This window comes from Saccopteryx bilineata, chromosome 1 (genome assembly GCF_036850765.1).
Source record: "Saccopteryx bilineata isolate mSacBil1 chromosome 1, mSacBil1_pri_phased_curated, whole genome shotgun sequence".
NCBI lineage: Eukaryota > Metazoa > Chordata > Mammalia > Chiroptera > Emballonuridae > Saccopteryx > Saccopteryx bilineata.
Window position 1 is genome coordinate 348,552,418 of NC_089490.1, and position 18,878 is coordinate 348,571,295.

At 55.3% G+C, this 18,878-nt stretch overlaps 1 protein-coding gene across 3 annotated transcripts in view; it reads left to right on the plus strand.

Moving 5' to 3' along the window:
• PDE2A (phosphodiesterase 2A) overlaps positions 1 to 18,050 on the plus strand; it is a 96,215-nt gene extending 78,165 nt beyond the window's left edge. For all 3 annotated transcript variants that reach the window (XM_066250597.1, XM_066250600.1, XM_066250599.1), the window contains 25 exons: positions 2,414 to 2,473; positions 3,080 to 3,233; positions 3,404 to 3,456; positions 3,661 to 3,735; positions 3,849 to 3,890; positions 4,416 to 4,484; positions 4,734 to 4,864; positions 7,291 to 7,402; positions 7,878 to 7,917; positions 8,045 to 8,108; positions 8,517 to 8,589; positions 8,737 to 8,914; positions 9,129 to 9,241; positions 9,906 to 9,983; positions 10,805 to 10,927; positions 11,410 to 11,480; positions 11,763 to 11,885; positions 12,241 to 12,328; positions 12,568 to 12,615; positions 13,954 to 14,028; positions 14,177 to 14,276; positions 14,551 to 14,663; positions 15,068 to 15,106; positions 15,242 to 15,348; positions 16,643 to 18,050. In XM_066250597.1, coding sequence (XP_066106694.1) covers positions 2,414 to 2,473; positions 3,080 to 3,233; positions 3,404 to 3,456; positions 3,661 to 3,735; positions 3,849 to 3,890; positions 4,416 to 4,484; positions 4,734 to 4,864; positions 7,291 to 7,402; positions 7,878 to 7,917; positions 8,045 to 8,108; positions 8,517 to 8,589; positions 8,737 to 8,914; positions 9,129 to 9,241; positions 9,906 to 9,983; positions 10,805 to 10,927; positions 11,410 to 11,480; positions 11,763 to 11,885; positions 12,241 to 12,328; positions 12,568 to 12,615; positions 13,954 to 14,028; positions 14,177 to 14,276; positions 14,551 to 14,663; positions 15,068 to 15,106; positions 15,242 to 15,348; positions 16,643 to 16,853 — 2,340 coding nt within the window. In that variant the 3' untranslated portion in view covers positions 16,854 to 18,050. The remainder of the gene's footprint in view (positions 1 to 2,413; positions 2,474 to 3,079; positions 3,234 to 3,403; positions 3,457 to 3,660; positions 3,736 to 3,848; positions 3,891 to 4,415; positions 4,485 to 4,733; positions 4,865 to 7,290; positions 7,403 to 7,877; positions 7,918 to 8,044; positions 8,109 to 8,516; positions 8,590 to 8,736; positions 8,915 to 9,128; positions 9,242 to 9,905; positions 9,984 to 10,804; positions 10,928 to 11,409; positions 11,481 to 11,762; positions 11,886 to 12,240; positions 12,329 to 12,567; positions 12,616 to 13,953; positions 14,029 to 14,176; positions 14,277 to 14,550; positions 14,664 to 15,067; positions 15,107 to 15,241; positions 15,349 to 16,642) is intronic.
• The last annotated feature ends 828 nt before the right edge of the window (positions 18,051 to 18,878 follow it).

Below are 18,878 nucleotides of genomic sequence, written 5' to 3' on the forward strand. Positions count from 1 at the left end.
TTCTCCCCAGCTGTGCCAGCCATGCTAGCTCCTTACATGGGGATCAGCCATGTTGAACTTGGTGAGGCTGAGTGGTGTGGGGGCTGTGCTGGGTTCTCAACTCTCTTCATAGCCCCAGTGCTCACCACTGAGTGCTGCCACGGCCCCAGACAAGCTTCCTGATTAGCAAGAATAGGTGCTGGTGTGTGTTTCTGTTGGTGAGCATAAAGCCATGTGTGAGTATTGTTGACGATGTGTTTGCATATGGGGGAAACGGAAGTGTGTGCCTGGGTCTCGGGTATGCAAACTCAAGTATTCTATGTACAGTTATGAATGTGCATGTGTGGATTGTGTTAGACACTGTGGGTTTGCGGATGTCTTTGAGTTGGCGACTGCATCATGAGTATCTCCATGGGAGAGCGAGTGTGAGTATGGCTGTGTGGCGGGGCACTGAGGGTCTTTATGAAAGAGTGGATTGTCTGAGCACATGCTGGGTGAGGAAGGGGTGAGGCAGCCCAGGAGTGTGTCCTGGGGCGGGGGGAGGTCCAGGGAATGGAGGGCTCCACAGTCTCTTCCTTTCCCCTGGCTTTCTGAGGCTCTCGTTCAGTCTCCTGGCTATGCCTGGGACCAGGCTGTTTTGGCAGCTCAGGAACTGCTTGCCCTCATAGACCTAGAGGGGTCCCAGTCTTCCCTTTTCCTGAGAGATGAGTGTAGGTGGAAGGAACAAGTAGACGTCCGCCCCCATCTACTAACAGCAAAATGCCAACACTAGGATTTCAGTGTGCATACTTCGAACTAGTTCTTGCAAAATGAAAAAGAATAGTTTTTAAACAGCAAAATGTTTTTTAATTTTTATTTATTTAAACCACATGCAGATGAACCATGCCACAGCCTCTTTCAACTCCCTGTCCCATGGGAGCCATAGATGGGGTCTCAGCCACAGCTTAACTTTCAATACTACCCTGACCCTGTCCAGGTTTCCGGACTTCAGTGTTGCTCCCTTCAATTCACCCTACACCCCACAGGCATGGCCCTCAAGCTAAAGTCCAATTCCTTAGCCTGGCACTCAAGGCCGTTCCCTCTGGAGCGCCATGGACCCCTCTCCTGCCCAGATCCTTATCTCCTCACGCCAGCTACAACCCTCACTGTCAGGACAGCTCCTGCCTGCAGTGTCCCCTCTCTTCAGACCCCACTGTCCTCCCCATGCCTCAGTGCCAGTGCTGGAAGCCTTCCAGATGCCCTCCCCCTCTGCGCTCCAGTCGTTAAGTCCCCTCTAGCCAGTCTGCCTTCTCCTCTCCCTCAGGTATGAGGTTCTGCACCCCCAGTCGCATCCCCTGCTCCATCCCGCCCCAGGCAGATGTGAGCTTCCTGGGAACCTGCTGGTCTCCTCCTCTCCATCTGCTCCTGGCAGAGGACCTAGAGCAGAGACAGGCAGGAAGCTGCTGAGTGGGAAAGGAGGGTAAAGGAGGGGACCCCAGGGCGGTCACTGTGGGGTGCTCTGCAGGTGATGAGCAGCTCTAAGTATTCACCCCCAGAACCTGGTGATGCAGGTAGAGAGCTTTGCTAGCAGGGCATGTGTGGTCCCTAAACTGCCCCCCCCATTTTTTTATGTCAAGCACGCAAGCAGGGGTGGAGGAAGGGACTTCACAGAGTATGGAAGATATGCTGAGGGGACTGATGGTTGCCATGCAGGGAAGTTGGGGAGGGACAGGTTAATGTGGGTGGTGGTAAGAGTGGGTCTGGAGAGTGTAAGGTGTGGGCAGAGAAGGTGAGGGAGTGGTTGGTTCTCTCCCAACTCTCCCTCTTTCTTCTGTGGACCTTGGGCATGTCACTCAACCTTTCTGGGCCTTGGTTCATCTTCAAGGTGGAAGCCTGCCTTACTGGATGGTGAGAATCACATGTAAGGCAAAGCCCTTTGCCACTCCATTCATTCATCCATTTATTCATCCATCCTCCCAAGTTCTTAAGGCATATCAGATACATCATAAATGTTGGACATCTTCCTTTACCCAGCCTTAGGGGCAGCTCAAATCCCAACTCAGACAGGATGGAGATGGGAAGCTTTGGCTAATAACACTGATTCTAAAATCAGGACCTTAAGGACTCCACAGGCTGGGAGATGGAGAGGAGTCCCAGGTCGCCCTTCTTTCCTCACTATACACCCGAATGTTGCTGTTAATGGAACAGTGATGGAAAAGGCAGGGATCAGAAAAGTTCCACTTTTATTTAGATTAGCCCTAGAAGGCTTCCTGGAGGAGGGGATTTTTCCTGGAGCCATGCACTTGATCAGAGGACAGGCTTTTCATTGAAGCCCACAGACTGGAATGTGTATGTGTTGGTGGGGACAGGTGTGTACCAGGCATGGGGAGGGCACTCTGGCAGAGAGAGGAGGCTAGGGAAGGTAACAGCTAATCGCACTGTCACATTCCTCCAGGTGCACTGTGGCCAGCTGAATGATAGTGAAAAGCAGAGCCTTCAAGCTGTGGAAAAGCATGTGAGTGGGGGCAGGGCTGGGGTAGGATGGGGGCTGCTGAAGACCCTCATCTTAATGGGTGAGAAGATGATCTGGCCAGGGAGCTGGACAGATCTGGGTTCCAGTCCACTACCTTTGGGCTCTGTGACCTTGAGCAAATCACTTAACATCTCTGAGCATCAGTTTCACATCTGAACATCAGAATAAGGAAAGCACTGACCTACTTAGGGTACTGTTGAGATAAGGCTTGTCAGTACTTAGGAAGGACAATCTACATAATGATATTGAGGCTGTTTCCTGAGCTTTTATGTTGTGAGTTTAAAAAGGACTTAGAATTCCCTGTGGGTGCTAGAGTCAGAGAAATCTGACCTTGTCCTGTCTTGGAAGAGTCTGGGGTTAGGAGTGGGGACAAATGCTGAACATATCTGTTCATGGAGGGAGGGATGCTCCAGAGGCAGTAGGAGCCCACAGGAGGGCGGGGCGTTAAGGAATGAGTTGTTTGGGACAGGGTTGGGGACGTTGGGTACCGCAGGCATAGGAAATGGCTTGAGCAAAGGCGAAGAGCTCTGAGGTGGCAAGTGCGGTAACGGTGGGGGAGTGACTAGCTGACCGTTTGGCCCTACCCAGACCCTGGTGGCCCTGCGAAGGGTGCAGGCTCTGCAGCGGCGCGGGCTCGGCGAGGCCCCGGAAGAGGTCCAGAATCCCCCGGCCGGGACGTTGGAAGACCAGAAGGGCGGGGCTGTGTATGCAGACCAGGACCGAAAGATCCTGCAACTGTGCGGTGAGGACCAGGCTGGGGCCGGTCCTGGGGCGGGGCAGGGCCAAACGTGCAGGGGGCGGGGCCTAGGAGGTGGGCGCGGCCAGGGGCAGGCCGGACACAGGCAGGTGGATCCGAGGCGGCGCAACCTTGGGGCAGATTAAAGGCCCTCTGATCCGCGCCCCGCGTTGCAGGAAAACTCTACGACCTGGACGCCTCTTCCCTGCAGCTCAAAGTCCTCCAATACGTGAGTCCTTATGACCCTCCCCCTGTGCTCCTCCAGGGGCCCACATCCCCTTGAACTCTCCATCTCAGTTCAGATTACGATGTCCCACCCCTCTTCTCTCCTCCATCTACCTGAAGAGACTCAAAGGGCGAGGTGGGGAGTGGGGGTGGCCCAGATCCGCGGTCAGCCGCTCGGTTAGCGGCTCGCTCTGCCCCTCTCTTTCAGCTGCAGCAGGAGACGCAGGCATCCCGCTGCTGCCTCCTGCTGGTGTCCGAGGACAATCTCCAGCTCTCCTGCACGGTGAGGGCCCAGGTCCACTGTGGGATGGAGAGAGGGACCCGGGTCTCCGGTCTCGGGTCTCGAGGGGCAAAACCTGTTTATCCTTAACGGGTCGCCGCCCCTCTGTGCCTCAGGTCATTGGAGATAAAGTGCTGGAGGAAGAGATCAGCTTTTCGGTGAGTTTTGCGTGGTCCCCTCTGTTGAAGTCTGCAGGAGCAGCCAAGGCAAGTTAGGCGTACCTGGGATCTGCCCAGAGAGCCTGGGATCTGCTAGAATCTCTTGGAATCTGATGGAATTATCTGGATCTTGGGATCTGCTTAGAAATGTTATGAGTGCTCACAACCTCTCTTGATCAGAATCTACTAGGAGAAATCTCATACAACAACAGAAAGGTTTACTTGGGACCAGTTCACTTCTGTTGCGGTGTCTCTGGATTTGGTTCTCTTAGAATCTATTGAAATCAATGAGAATCTTGGAGCCTGCTTTTCTCTTTCCTAGTTAGGGGAGACCCTAAAGTTTTCCATAGGGCATTCTGGTCAGGAGCAGAACACCGTCCCCCCTTTCTCAGTGTTGACTCCATCCACCATTTGGATTGAATGAAAAGGTTCTTGAAACTTCCAGATTTTGGGGGAGGAGTGGGGTCAGAGATTTGCCTGACATTGGTTGAACTGGGCCCTGACTCAGCTCTCCTCACTCTTCAGTTGACAATGGGACGCCTGGGCCAGGTGGTGGGAGACAAGGAGTCTATCCAGCTGAAAGATCTCACCTTGGTAAGCCATGGCCTAGTTGGACCAGGGGAGGAGGCAAAAAGAAGAGCACATTGTCCAGTCCGTAGGGCCAGGACCTCCTACGAATGTTGGAGACAAGACCCAGGACTTTCTCCCAACCCACCCCAACACAAAGCACTTCTCACCCCTCAGGAGTCCCTGAAACAACCTATTGCAGAGTGTGGTGGAGGGCTGGGGGAAGGAAGCATACTCTCTCCCTCCTCCCCTGTTCTGACTCACTCCCCTTTGCAGGAGGATGTACAACAGTTGCAAAACATGTTGGGCTGTGAGCTGCAGGCCATGCTCTGTGTCCCTGTCATCAGCCGGGCCACAGACCAAGTGGTGGCTTTGGCCTGTGCCTTCAACAAGCTCGGAGGAAACTTGTGAGTCTGGGTGGGGTGATGTGGATCAGGAGGTGAGCTGAGAGCCTGGACAGGTTCTACTAGGGTAACAGTGCTGGAAGGGTACTAGGCTGGGGGTACTTACTATTCCACTATTGGTGCTGAATGGTTTGTCGGAGCAGGAGACTATGGGATTAGGAGGGTGATAGGCCCTTGCAGCTGCTGCAGCTGAGGCACAGATAATTATTGACTCTCCATCACTCATTTTAGCTTATTTAAAATCATGTTGAGGTCTAAGTGAGTTTACCTTCCCTTTGTCCACATCCTGTAGTTGGGATTATTTACTATTAGGGTATTGGTCTTCCCCCTATTGGCCATCCCTCGTTTTGGCATTTCTGCTGAGAACTCCCTAATGAAGGAATGGTGAGCTTCTGGGATGGTGAACTCTTGGGGACCTGCAGATATCACTGGCACGGTGAACAATGGCTAAAGGGAATGCAGGTTTTGGGGCTGGGCTAAGTTGAGGGTCTTTATAGGTACTGACAGGGCAACTGTAAGGATCGTATAAAATGGAGTAGTGGGAAGGACACAGAGTCAGGGAAACAGGCTTAGTTAGGAAGACTGTCTCAAGAACCGAGATCAGATTTGGGGTCTAGGAATGGTACTATAAATAGATTTCACGTTGCCCTGGCCAGATAGCTCAGTTGGTTAGAGTGCCTTTCCAATATGCAAAGGTTGCCAGTTTGATCCCCAGTCAGGGCACATGCAGAAACAGATAGATGTTTCTGTCTGTCTCTCTCTCTCTCCCTCTCCCTTCCTCTCTCTCTAAATTAATAAATAAAAGAAAAAATAGATCTCATGTTCTATACCAACTTACTAATTGGCAATAGCTGCCTGAAGCATTGTGCTGAGACTGGATCTTAGTACTGTGGTTGATTGCCTAGGTCTGTCCTGGGAGTAGGTTCGGGATGTGGATGCTACCACACTTGGTCCAGCTGGTCTAGCAGCTTGGGCTGAGTCATGCAGGTAGGGAGGAGCAGGCAGGTGAAGGGTTGAGTCTTGACTCCAGGATGCAGAGAGATGCTGACAAGATGCTTGGCCCCTGGAGCTCAAGCAAATAGGCTGGGTTTGAGGGCCTAGGGCTCCTGCAGAAAGTGGAGACTGAGCATGTTAGGACTAGAGAGGTGTCAGAACCCCAGGCATGGGGTCTGCAGGAGTAGGAAGAGATCTGGAACTCATAGGTCTGTGTAGCAGGACCTCCCAACATGGAACTCTGTAGGCAGTTGGGTGGGCCTGGGGAAACGAAGACAGTAGGAGGATGTGGGATCTGTGTCATTTGGTATGAGTGGGCATCCCAGTGGGGGAAATATGTGTCATTCAATAAACACACGTTGAGCATCTACTTTGTCTAGCTGTGTGCTGACCAGATGGCCTTGGAAAGGCCTTTGGGAGTGGAGTACAGAGTGAATGGGGTCCAGTAGAGGCTATGACCTCTGGCTGCTGGTTGTGGAACTGGGTTCTGAGGTGACCCTAGACCCAGAGGAGAGGTGGTATCAGAAGGTAAATGAGATGGGGCCTTGGTGACAGCCTGGGCAGGGGCAGGGCCATCTCTGAGTTCCACATATATCAGGGAGTGCTGAGTGATTGCACGAACAAAAGTGGGGTTCAGCTCAAAGCACTGACTTCAGGGAAGCTGCCCAGAACTCAGAGAACAGGGACTCTGGAATCCCTTCAGCTGGGAGTGTGGTGGGGGCTGGTAGCAAGGACAGAGGTGGAATACAGTGAAGACATTTAGCAAACACTTCCCAAATATCTCCCCTGTACCACGCTCCACATCGGCATGGGTGATACAGTTATGGTCCCTCCCTCCAAGACTTAAAGTTTATGTTCAGGGCATAGAGGAAGGAGGGTGGGAAAGGTACCCTAGGCAGAGCAAATAGTGTGGGAAAAAGCATGAAGGAGTGAAGGAGCCAGAGGTTTTCTCAGAATGATGAGGATTTTAATATGGCTGGAGCTGAGAGATGCCCAAAGATGAGGAGAGAGTCCGAGGAGAATAGGACAGTGACAGGAGCTGAACAAGACAAGGGCAATGCCACCCCCAATCCCTGAGCTCGGAGGGGACTCTGGGGAGGAGCAGCAGAACATCCAGCTCTGGCCTGGGCAAGTCTCCAGTCCGAGGGAGGAGACCCAGCCTCAGTCTGGGTAAATTTGAAGTCAGAGGAGGGAGACATGGCTGGGCTCCAAGAAACAGTAGCCTAAGGAGAAAAATATTTTGGTCTGAGGAGACTTGTAGTCCTCCCTCAGGGAGCCTCCAGTCTGAGGACGAGCTGCCCGCAGCCACCTGTGCAGTGAGTAGTCCCCATAGAGGACAGTGATGGTTAGCTGGCTTCCTGGAGGAATGGAAGTGAGGAGAAATGGGGAGAGAGGTCTGACGTCAGCCCCTCTCTGATGACCTCACGTCTCCCCAGGTTCACGGACCAGGACAGGCTCGTGATCCAGCACTGCTTTCACTACACCAGCACGGTGCTCACCAGCACCCTGGCCTTCCAGAAGGAGCAGAAGCTCAAGTGTGAGTGCCAGGTGAGTGACCTACCTTGTGCTTCCCTCAGAAACAAAGCCGCTCAGCTCTCAGTCCCAGAGATTCATCCACAAGGGAAAAACCCATGTCTATTTGGACCATGGCAGAGGGAATACCTAGTGCCCTGGAGGTGTCTTATTAAACAGGGAGGTCACTAGTTCTTCAGGATGTCCACTGGCCACAGGCACTGTATGTGACCACCCTCTAGTGTTCAACCTGAGTATTACAGCAACATCTGGGTGGCAGGAGCCCTAGTTGAATGCACATCTGAGACCCAAGATTTCTATACACTTTCACTGGGGCGATTCCTCCCACTCCTTCACTTAATAGTCAAATGACATAATTAGACTCTGCCGGTCTTCAGCATGTGTGGAGAATCCTAGGAGAGGAACGAGAAGCCCCTGGGGATGTTGGAGGCAGGGTGTTGGAGAGGGTCACCTGTAACCTGAACCGCTATGATTATTTTCTCCATTTCAGGCTCTCCTCCAAGTGGCAAAGAACCTCTTCACTCACCTGGGTAAGTGCACTGTCCTCCATGCCTGGCTGTGGGTGCGAGTAGGGCTGGATTTGGGGAGGAGTGGTGGGAAGGCTTGGCCTTGGCATCAGCCCAGTCTCACCACTGTCCCCCACACTTCTCCTCACAGACGACGTCTCGGTCCTGCTCCAGGAGATCATCACGGAGGCCAGAAACCTCAGTAATGCTGAGATGTGAGTGGATTTACCCTGGTAGGGGAGAGAGAGGCCGTGGCCTCAGTCCTCATCCCCGCCTTTCTTCCCTTCTTTTTTCCTCCACTGTCTTCTTGTGGGACCCCATCACATTTTGTACGACCCTTTACTTCATGCCTGTCACCATCACTAGACTGTAACATCCAATGAGAGCATGAGTGGGGCTCATTTTGCCTAATATGATGTGTGGCACAAAGTAAGAGCTAAAAAAAAAATTATTGGACTGGTCTAATATCTAGAGTCTTTCACCTGGATCATCCCTAAGGAGTCTTTCACTGCGGATCACTCCTTCTGGGCCTCGGAAAGCCCGGCTTTGCCTCAAGTTGTGGGAAGTGGGGGTGGCCCCAGAGGGGTGTCAGAGCCTTGCAAACCAAGGCCGTCTCCCCACAGCTGCTCCGTGTTCCTGCTGGACCAGAATGAGCTGGTGGCCAAGGTGTTCGATGGGGGCGTGGTGGAGGACGAGGTGAGGCAGGGCTGCCCAGAGAGAGTACTGCGGTGGTCCTGGGCCTTGGGTGTCTGCAATGGGGCTGGGAGCAGGCCAGGCAGGTCGATGGCCCGCTCTGTGGTCAGCCACTAACTTTTCCTTCCCAACCCATGCCTGCCCCGGCAGAGCTATGAGATCCGCATCCCGGCCAACCAGGGGATAGCCGGCCATGTGGCGACTACGGGTCAGATCCTGAACATCCCGGATGCCTACGCACACCCGCTTTTCTACCGCGGCGTGGACGACAGCACCGGGTTCCGCACGCGTAACATCCTCTGCTTCCCCATCAAGAATGAGAACCAGGGTGCGGGCTCCTGGCGGAGGGGCGGAACACAGCCACACAGGGATGGGGCCTGAGCAGGATGGGGCAGAACCGAGCAGATGTCCCCAACCCTTTCCCCCTGCTCTGGCGTCCCCTAGCAGAAGGCATAGGCTTCCCAGGCTGGGGATGTCCCTGGGAAGGCATATCTCTGCGGGACACACCCACCCGCCGGTCCTAGCTCCTTTTCTGCCCCCAGAGGTCATCGGTGTGGCGGAGCTGGTAAACAAGATCAACGGACCATGGTTCAGCAAGTTTGATGAAGACCTGGCCACGGCCTTCTCCATCTACTGCGGCATCAGCATTGCCCATGTGAGTGGGGATAGAGCGAGGCCAGTGCAGGACCCCCTGTGCTCCTCCCCACATCGGCTGTCCTTGCTCTGTCCCACCTAGGACTCAGAGCCCCGCTGCTCAGTTGCTGTGCAACCTTCTGTACCGCTGGTCACTTCTGGCCTCAGTTTCCCATCTGAAAAGTTACTACTTTCTGTCCTATCCCCTTAGCCTCCAAAGACCATGGGAAACCCCAGTTCTCATTATTCTCTCGCCTACCCCATCCTCCTCTGGAAACAACCTCAAGCCAAGTCCCCGATCAACTTCTTTTTGGGAAATATTGGGTCTCATTGTTTACAACAGGCAGCTGTGCTGTGGGACTCCAACCCACTTGTCCCTGAAACTGCCCCCCTCCTTGCTTCTCTTTCTCTGCTGTGGGCCTTGGGCTCCGTCGCTGAAGACTGGGACAGACTCAGAAGGGGATGCAAAGTGCCAGATCAAATGCTAAGAAATCCTAGGAGGAGGAGTGAGGGGAGGTCTAGATGAAGGTTGGAGGGGGCTCCATACTCTGAACTGGAGCTCGAAGGCTCAGACTGGGGCCAGCGCAGGAAGTTCTATTTGACCTCTTTGTCCAGTCCTGGGTATTCTGAGATTTCACAACCACCTTGCTTGAGCTCCATTCTTTTCCTTTCTCCCCCGACCCCAGTCCCTCCTTTACAAGAAAGTGAATGAGGCGCAGTATCGCAGCCACCTTGCCAATGAGATGATGATGTACCACATGAAGGTGAGGCTTGCACAGAGCTTCTGTCCTCCTTCCCAGGGCCCCAAGGTCCCCTGCCTCCCCAAGTCCTCATGGGCCTAGGGCCAGGCTGGGCTTTCAGGTCACCCTCTCTTAAAGATCAGGAGAGAGACCCAGTGCAATGCCCGGACTCCAGCTCCAGGCACGTTCTGGCTCAGCCCGAGGCTAGCAGCAGGACCCGTCCAGGGAGGAACCTGGTTTGGCTAGGTTTCCCTGTGTCCAGGGATAATTTCCATCTTGGGAATGACTGAAGGCTGAGGAACTCACTCAGGGCCTCTGCTGCAGCTCCCCTAGGTACCGTGGTCCTGAGGTCCTGGTCAGTCCTACTTACGATATTCCATCTCATTCCCAGGTCCTGTGTCAGCAAATCTGTCCCAGGCTTTAGTTCAGAGTATGTGGTGGTCATTGTTGATTTAAACATTTCCTCTCACCTATGCCTAAACCAAAGGGTCTCAGACTTTGTAGGTGGAGTCAGAGCTATAGTATGAAGGATTGAGGCTAGACTCTGAGAGGGTCTTCTTCCCCAAATAAGGGCTCTTTAAGTTAGTGTCTATGGAAGGCTACCCTGGTTTGGGGTGTCACAAAAGGGTGTCCTCTGTCTTTGCCAAGGACAGGCTATTACAGATGAGGGTGGTCACAGAGGAGGAGGCACAGTAGGTGGGCTGCAGGGCTGTGAGGGGAGTGTGGTAATCTTCTTTCCAGTAACTGGGTACACTCTGGATGAAGGGTCACCCCACCTAGTATTTGAGGAAGAGCACACTGAATAGGTGGAGGGCCTCTTCTAATGCCCTAACTGGTCCCCGAAGGTCTCTGATGATGAATACACCAAACTTCTCCGTGATGGGATCCAGCCCGTGGCTTACATTGACTCTAACTTCGCCAGTTTTACCTACACTCCTCGCTCTCTTCCTGAAGATGACACTTCCATGGTGAGCTGTCCTCCTGCCCCTTCTCCACCCCTTCCCATGGCAACAGAGGGTGTATAAGCTGAGATTTCAGTTAAATGTGCCCAGGAACTTCCTGGCAAGGCAGAGACATCAAGGAAGGCTATAGTGTCTCCCTTAGAGATGGCGTGGGCATGTGGTCTGCCAGCATGGGCCGTGGGGCCTGCCTAGGGGCTAGGGGCCAGCTGGGTGACTGCCAAGGATTGCTCCGGCATGTGGCCTCAGCGTTGGCACCTCACTTCCCGTGTTTCTAAGATTTTATATGAGCTTGGTTCCAAGAGTTCTTAGGCCCCATAGTTCTAAAAGTTCTTGGCTCTGAGAATGCTTGGTGCTGCCATTTTATGGTTCTCTAGTACAGATCTAAAGATCTAAGACTTCCAAAATTTTGTAGGCTTCAAGAAGGGCCAAAGCAGGGACCCTGTCTTGAAACTGACAGTCCCCCGACCCCTGCCTTCTGCTCTCTGCAGGCCATCCTGAGCATGCTGCAGGACATGAATTTCATCAACAACTACAAAATTGACCGCCCGACACTGGCCCGGTGTGTGCCCCCAGCCCTCTCCTCCGCATGCAGGCAGCCCCATCTCTGCCTCCCTCTGTCCTAGACTCTCACATCTGTTGTCCCCAGCCTACTGGGGAGGAGTCTCTCTGGGACAACTAAGGAAGACTTAGTCTTGTGGGAGCGGGGAGGGTCCATGAGTGAGAGGCAATTCCTAGACACCAAGACCATGAGGAAAAGAAAGAAATGGGGAAGGGCAGAACCTGAAGGGCTACCTGGAGGAAGAGAGCCTGAGGCCCATCTGTGCCCTGTCCCCTCCCCCAGGTTCTGTTTGATGGTGAAAAAGGGCTATCGGGATCCTCCCTACCACAACTGGATGCACGCCTTCTCTGTCTCTCACTTCTGCTACCTGCTCTACAAGAACCTGGAGCTCACCAACTACCTCGAGTGAGTGGCTACACTTCCTCCCCCACATCTGGCAGCCACTGGGGTCCCTTTCCTTGGGGCAGGGAAACACCTTCTAGGTGTCAGGCATTTTACATGCACCACCTAAGGGGACCCTGTTAACAGCCCAATGAGGAAGGTTGCGGAGCCCCATTTTCTGGGCCAGACTTACTCATAGTCCCAGTCCCAGGGAGTGGTGGGCCCACCAAACTCCAAAGCAGGGCTTCTTTCCAGGAAGAAGAACCAACTATCCTGAGCTCTTGTCCTGATGGCTCCTGGACATCTCACCCAGCTGTCCCTGCTCTGGGGGTGGGAGGGAATGGTGGCTGGACTTCTCTCCTCTCTGTTTTTCAACCAGGGACATCGAGATCTTTGCCTTGTTTGTTTCCTGCATGTGTCATGACCTAGACCACAGAGGCACAAACAACTCCTTCCAGGTGGCCTCGGTGAGATCCCGCCCTCCTCACAGTGGGAACCCCCCTGGGGTATCTGGGAACGTCACTTCTCCAGCCTGAGGAGAGATGGGAGCTGGTGCGTCCAGGAGCCTGAGACTCTCCCAGGCTTTGTGCTGGGCTCTGGGTGGGGAAGGGGGGAGGGGCGGGAGGAGCAGGGCAGTGCTGAGCTTCAAGTGGCAGGTGCTGGGATCTGGATGTGAGGAGTGATGGAGTTTTCCCGGCTTTTCCAGAAATCTGTGCTGGCTGCACTCTACAGCTCTGAGGGCTCTGTCATGGAGGTACCATCATTTCCCCCAACCCCTGCCGCATACCCTGTCCTCCTTCTCATCCTCTAAGGCTGGTGATGTGCAAAGTTAGACTGTGACCCAGCTCCTCCTGTGCCCATACCCTGCCTGCTTTTCAGACAGGCTGTGAGAGCTGTAGCCACTCCCAGGGCATGTCTGTCCCCTTTTCCTGGATGGACTTGGAGGGGTGCAGGTGTGGATGGGGGTGCAAGTCCGGCTGCAGTTTCGGCTGAAGCTCAGGTTTTCAAAGAGAAGATTTGTATTTAGCACGATTCTCTTTGCATGTCTGGGAACAATACCCATGTAAACCCTCTCTGCCAAGCCTGGGAGGGGCTCCACTCTCATCATACTCAGCTTTGCCTTAGACCAGTGGTCCCCAACCTTTTTTGGGCCACAGACTGGTTTAATGTCAGAAAATATTTTCACGGACTGGCCTTTAGGGTGGGACGGATAAATGTATCACGTGACCGAGACAAGCGTCAAGAGTGAGTCTTAGACGGATATAACAGAGGGAATCTGGTCACTTAAAAAAAATAATAAAACATCATTCAGACTTAAATATAAATAAAATGGAAATAATGTAAGTTATTTATTCTTTCTCTGTGGACCGGTACCAAATGGCCCACGGACCGGTACCAGTCCATGGCCCGGGGGTTGGGGACCGCTGCCTTAGACTATTTGGTTTGGGTCCACTCACCCCCAGATAGTGGCTCCTTGAGGCAGAAACAAAATCTGGGACATCTCTGAGTTCCCTACATTTGGCACAGGGCTTGGCACAGAATTGGAGCCAAACTTCCAAGGTTATCTCACCCCGTGCTGCCCACCCCCACAACACCCTCCGGAGACTGCCCCTGCTTGCACACCCCCAGAGACGAGGGGCTCGCTCCCTCCTGGCAGCAGCCCTGCTCCTGCCCTCTGCGCCCTGGGTTGAGCCGACTGACAGCCCTTCAGGTTCGGGAGGCAGAGGCCTCGCTTGCCCTTGCCTCATCACTGCCTTTCTTTGTCAGCAAACAAATGTTGGCTGCATGAATTAGTGTCTAGCACTCCTAGGGATCATTTCAGAACGGTTCCAGCTTGAGAGGCCCTCTGAGCCCACTTTGTTGTGTCCCTCCATGTGACAGCTGGGAAGTGTGAGGCTCAGAATAATCTAGGGCCTTGCCTGGGTCACACCAAGGATGGAAACAGAACCCAGAAAAGGAGCTAGGACCCTGAATCCCTGCTCTGTCACCTTGGGGGCCAGGGCTAGGCCAGACCTACTCCCTTTCTTGGGGTCAGTGATGAGGGAGCCTCCTGGTCCATCTGGACCCCATCACTCCTCTCCCCCCCCTCCAGAGGCACCACTTCGCTCAAGCCATCGCCATCCTCAACACCCATGGTTGCAACATCTTCGACCACTTCTCCCGGAAGGTGATGGGGCCAGGGTGGGGGTGAGAAGGTGCAACCCAGGAGCTTGCTCAAAACAGGAGAAGGGGACGGTGGGTGGAGGCTCCTCAGGGCCAGGGGGTGGATGGAGGTGTCTAGCAGGAGTCCGTGACATCTCCCTGCCTCCACCCAGGACTATCAGCGCATGCTGGACCTGATGCGGGACATCATCTTGGCCACAGACCTGGCCCACCACCTGCGCATCTTCAAGGACCTCCAGAAGATGGCTGAAGGTGCCTACTTTTAGTTCCAGGACTTGGGGTTGGGGAGGGACCTCCAAGAGGAGGATTTGCTAGAGAGTGTCCCCAGGAGTTTAGACCCACCCCTTCTAGCATCGACCCACCCCTTCCAGCATCCACCCACCAGGCAGACCCAGCCCCGGCCCCTTGGCTCCCATCCAGGGCACGAAATCCCTGGACCACTTTGGGGTGGGCCCTGGGGATTTTTTCCTCAGAGGGCGCCAGGAAGCTGGGCCTTGCTCCCTGACAACCATCCTCTCCCCAACAGTGGGCTATGATCGAACCAATAAGCAGCACCACAGCCTCCTTCTCTGCCTCCTTATGACCTCTTGTGACCTCTCTGACCAGACCAAGGGCTGGAAGACCACAAAGAAGATTGCAGTAAGGGCTGCCCCTTTCTGGGAAGGTGCAGGCTGCAAACCCTGCCTGGCTCTATCTGGCTTCTGCAGCCTGAACCCCCTTTCTATGCTGAGCTCAGCCAGACTATATTTTGGGGAGACAGAAACCTAGACCACCTCGGGGTGACAGACGGGGAAATTTGGAGAGGGGAGAGGGGCCTGTACTTCCCTGGGGTCACACAAAAAGTCAGTGGCTAGTAGCAGGTGGGCCAGAACCCAGCCATTCCTCCCCATCCCGGCTATCCTCCTGGCCGGTTGGGGGTGCTGAGGACAGGCCCTGAGGTAGAGGTGAGGGGTGCCTCAGTTTGCCCCCTTGGGACGGGGCTATAGAGGAGCGAGGGTGGGTGCGTCCCACTCACAGGACGTGATGAGAGTGTTTCCTTTCAGGAGCTGATCTACAAAGAGTTCTTCTCCCAGGGAGACTTGGTACGTGGGGAATGACCTCAAGGTGTCCAGGTTGGGGGTGGGTTCCTGGCCTGGGGCTGGGAAGGGCTGAGTTAGCCCTGTCCTGGTGCCTAATGGAGGAGGAGGAGGGGAAGCCTGACGAGTCGATGCCCACAGGAGAAGGCCATGGGCAACAGGCCAATGGAGATGATGGACCGCGAGAAGGCCTACATCCCCGAGCTGCAGATCAGCTTCATGGAGCACATCGCAATGCCCATCTACAAGTGAGGAGCGCACGGGGCTGCTGGGGCTGCACGGAGAGGGTGGGGGCGAGGCCGGCCCTGGCCATCTACAAGTGAGGAGCGCACGGGGCTGCTGGGGGCTGCACGGAGAAGGTGGGGGCGAGGCCGGCCCTGGCCATCTACAAGTGAGGAGCGCACGGGGCTGCTGGGGCTGCACGGAGAGGGTGGGGGCGAGGCCGGCCCTGGCCATCTACAAGTGAGGAGCGCACGGGGCTGCTGGGGGCTGCACGGAGAGGGTGGGGGCGAGGCCGGCCCTGGCCATCTACAAGTGAGGAGCGCACGGGGCTGCTGGGGCTGCACGGAGAGGGTGGGGGTGAGGCCGGCCCTGGCCATCTACAAGTGAGGAGTGCACGGGGTTGCTGGGGGCTCTGCACAGAGAGGGTGGGGGCGAGGCCGGCCCTGGCCATCTACAAGTGAGGAGCGCACGGGGTTGCTGGGGGCTCTGCACAGAGAGGGTGGGGGCGAGGCCGGCCCTGGCCATCTACAAGTGAGGAGTGCATGGGGTTGCTGGGGGCTCTGCACAGAGAGGGTGGGGGCGAGGCCGGCCCTGGCCATCTACAAGTGAGGAGTGCACGGGGTTGCTGGGGGCTGCACGGAGAGGGTGGGGGCGAGGCCGGCCCTGGCCATCTACAAGTGAGGAGCGCACGGGGCTGCTGGGGGCTGCACGGAGAGGGTGGGGGCGAGGCCGGCCCTGGCCATCTACAAGTGAGGAGCGCACGGGGCTGCTGGGGGCTCTGCATGGAGAGGGTGGGGGTGAGGCCGGCCCTGGCCATCTACAAGTGAGGGAGCGCATGGGGCTGCTGGGGGCTCTGCACGGAGAGGGTGGGGGCGAGGCCGGCCCTGGCCATCTATAAGTGAGGGAGCGCACAGGGCTGCTGGGGGCTCTGCATGGAGAGGGTAGGGGTGAGGCCGGCCCTGGCCATCTACAAGTGAGGGAGCGCACGGGGCTGCTGGGGGCTCTGCATGGAGAGGGTGGGGGTGAGGCCGGCCCTGGCCATCATGGCAGACGCAGGTGCTGGGCTTTCTTGACTCTTCTCCATTGACCAACCCCTCTACCCCCTTACCCCCACCTCTGGACACAGCTGTCTGCTTCTCTGCCCCTAAGTTGACCCTTCACTTTGTCCTTGGTTCCCCATAGAAAGAGATCATCACGTTCTCCTTGAATGTCCAGTCCTACACTCATAGATGTTCTCCCTGTGGTATAGCCCTAATCTTTCTACCCGTCACTATCTGACTTCTGACCTCTAATCTCTAATGCTGCCCTGTGCACCCCCAGGCTGCTACAGGACCTGTTCCCCAAAGCAGCGGAGCTGTATGAGCGCGTGGCCTCTAACCGTGAGCACTGGACCAAGGTGTCCCACAAGTTCACCATCCGCGGCCTCCCGAGCAACAACTCACTGGACTTCCTGGACGAGGAGTACGAGGTGCCTGAGCTGGACGGCACCGGGGGCCCTGTCAACGGCTGTTGCAGCCTTGACGCGGAGTGAGCCACTCCCAGGACCCTCCCCACCCAGGCCTCCTCCTACAATCCTCCACTGGCCTGGTCAGATGCTTTGGGACCAGAGCCAGGGGTCCTGTGTTCCAGACCAGAACTTCCCTTGTGACCTGGGCCAGTGCTGATCTTCTGGCCCTCAGCATTCTCGTCTGTATAATGGAAGCAAGACTTCCAGCCTCACCGAGACTTTGTCATTTGTCCCTGAGAGCACAAGAGTGACCCATGAGTAGCACGCCTTGCTCTGCAGCTCTGACCACACCTTGGCAAGTCCTCCCTAAGCTGCTGCTCCTCTGAGGCAGCCTGGGTGGTCTCCTGGGCACCAGTCCTGCCCCTCCGGGGTTGTGCTCCTTTCCCCGGCCAGGATCCTCACTCGTGCAAGGAGAAAGTGGGGCGTCTCAGTGAGCAGAGGGTGGGTCTTTGCTCTGCGGGAGGACTGGAAACAGCCGCAGGGCCGTAGGTGCTTCTGAGGACTGCCACTGGACTCACGGTGAGGATGGGGACCTGGGGCATGGTTGAAGCAGGGACTCCGTGAGGAAGCTGCCAGAGGGGCACCTAGTGCTCTGAGAAGAGGGGGCTCAGGATGAAAGAACAGGAACAATAGGCAGGAAGGATCCCTGGGCTGGGAGACTGGCCCCTGTTGAGTCAGCAATGCTTCCTCCTGGCTGTGTGACTCTGGGCAAGTCCCTTCCCCAATCTGAGTAAAACAGGAGGGTGAGACAATCTGTTCTGTTCTTTGAGACCCCTTTTAGATCAAAGTCCCCATAGCTCTTTGGAGTCCTAGGAGAGGCCATGGAATGCCCCTGACACCCTAGGGCACAGAGCTGGCCGAGTCCCGCAGTGGCCCCTTGAGTGTACCCCCTTTGCCCGAGTCCCTCCCCTGTTCCTGCCCCCAGAGAGGGACCTGGCCTCAGCCCTAGCAGGGTGTCTCTCCCCTTCAAGGCCATATTCACCCGTGCCCTGGGGCTTGGGAGACCCCATTGGGCCGGGCCTTTTGGGTCAGCCCAGCAGCTTCTCCCTTCTCTTTTGTTCTGTGTGTGTTGTGGGGTGGGGGGAGGGGGGCCACCTGCCTTACCTATTCGGAGTTGCCTTTAGAGAGATGTGTTTTTTTTAGGACTCTGTGCAACTGTTGTATATGGTCCCGTGGGCTGACCGCTTTGTACATGAGAATAAATCTATTTCTTTCTACCAATCTTCCCCCATTGGGCTGTTTGCAGACTTTGTGGGGGAAATAGAATTGGGGGCAGCACATGCCCATTAGAACTCCCTGACTTCAGGAGCCCCCTCTCTTGGTGCCTAGCCCCTGTTCTGAGGGAGTCATAAACCTACTGAGGTATTCCTGGGCAATTCTTGTCTGATACAAGGGATGAGGGATGGATGAAAGACGAGGTTGTCTGGGCATGGGACAGTGAGAGGACCTGTTGGCTGGCAGAGATTGTGGACAAGAGAGGGAGCACTGAGGAGCTGAAGCAATCAGAGAGGCTGCCTGGAGGAGGTGGTCTTATGCTTCTCCTAGCCCCTCTGTCTGCTGGCCTACTCTTGTTATGAGTGCCCATACAGCTAGGACCTGGACCTGTGAACTCCCTTCTATCCACAGGGATGTCTGTCTGTATCCCCATAAGTCCCGCCAAAGGGATACCCCTGAGTCTGACTCCATAGCAGATGCACCCAGGGTTGTTCTGTAGAGTCATCCCCCCTGCTATCAGACTGTGAGAGTGTTTGCCTTTGCACAGACAGAGGGGCAGAGTCCAGATTGGGGGTATGAGGAGGCTTTGACTGGAAAAGTCTCCAGACCCTGTCTCGCCACTTGCCTATACCCCTTCCATCTCTTCTCCCCGTTCATCTTCTCCACATCAGTAAAGTTGATGTATTAAGGGCTGGCCACTGGTTCTTTCCTGGGGGAAGGAGGAAGGGAAAGACTGGGTGTAACGCAGGAGGTCCACACCCAGGAAATAGATCTGGTGTTTTTGTGGGATCCCAAAGAAATCATAAGGAAGACCAGATGGAGCAGACATAACCT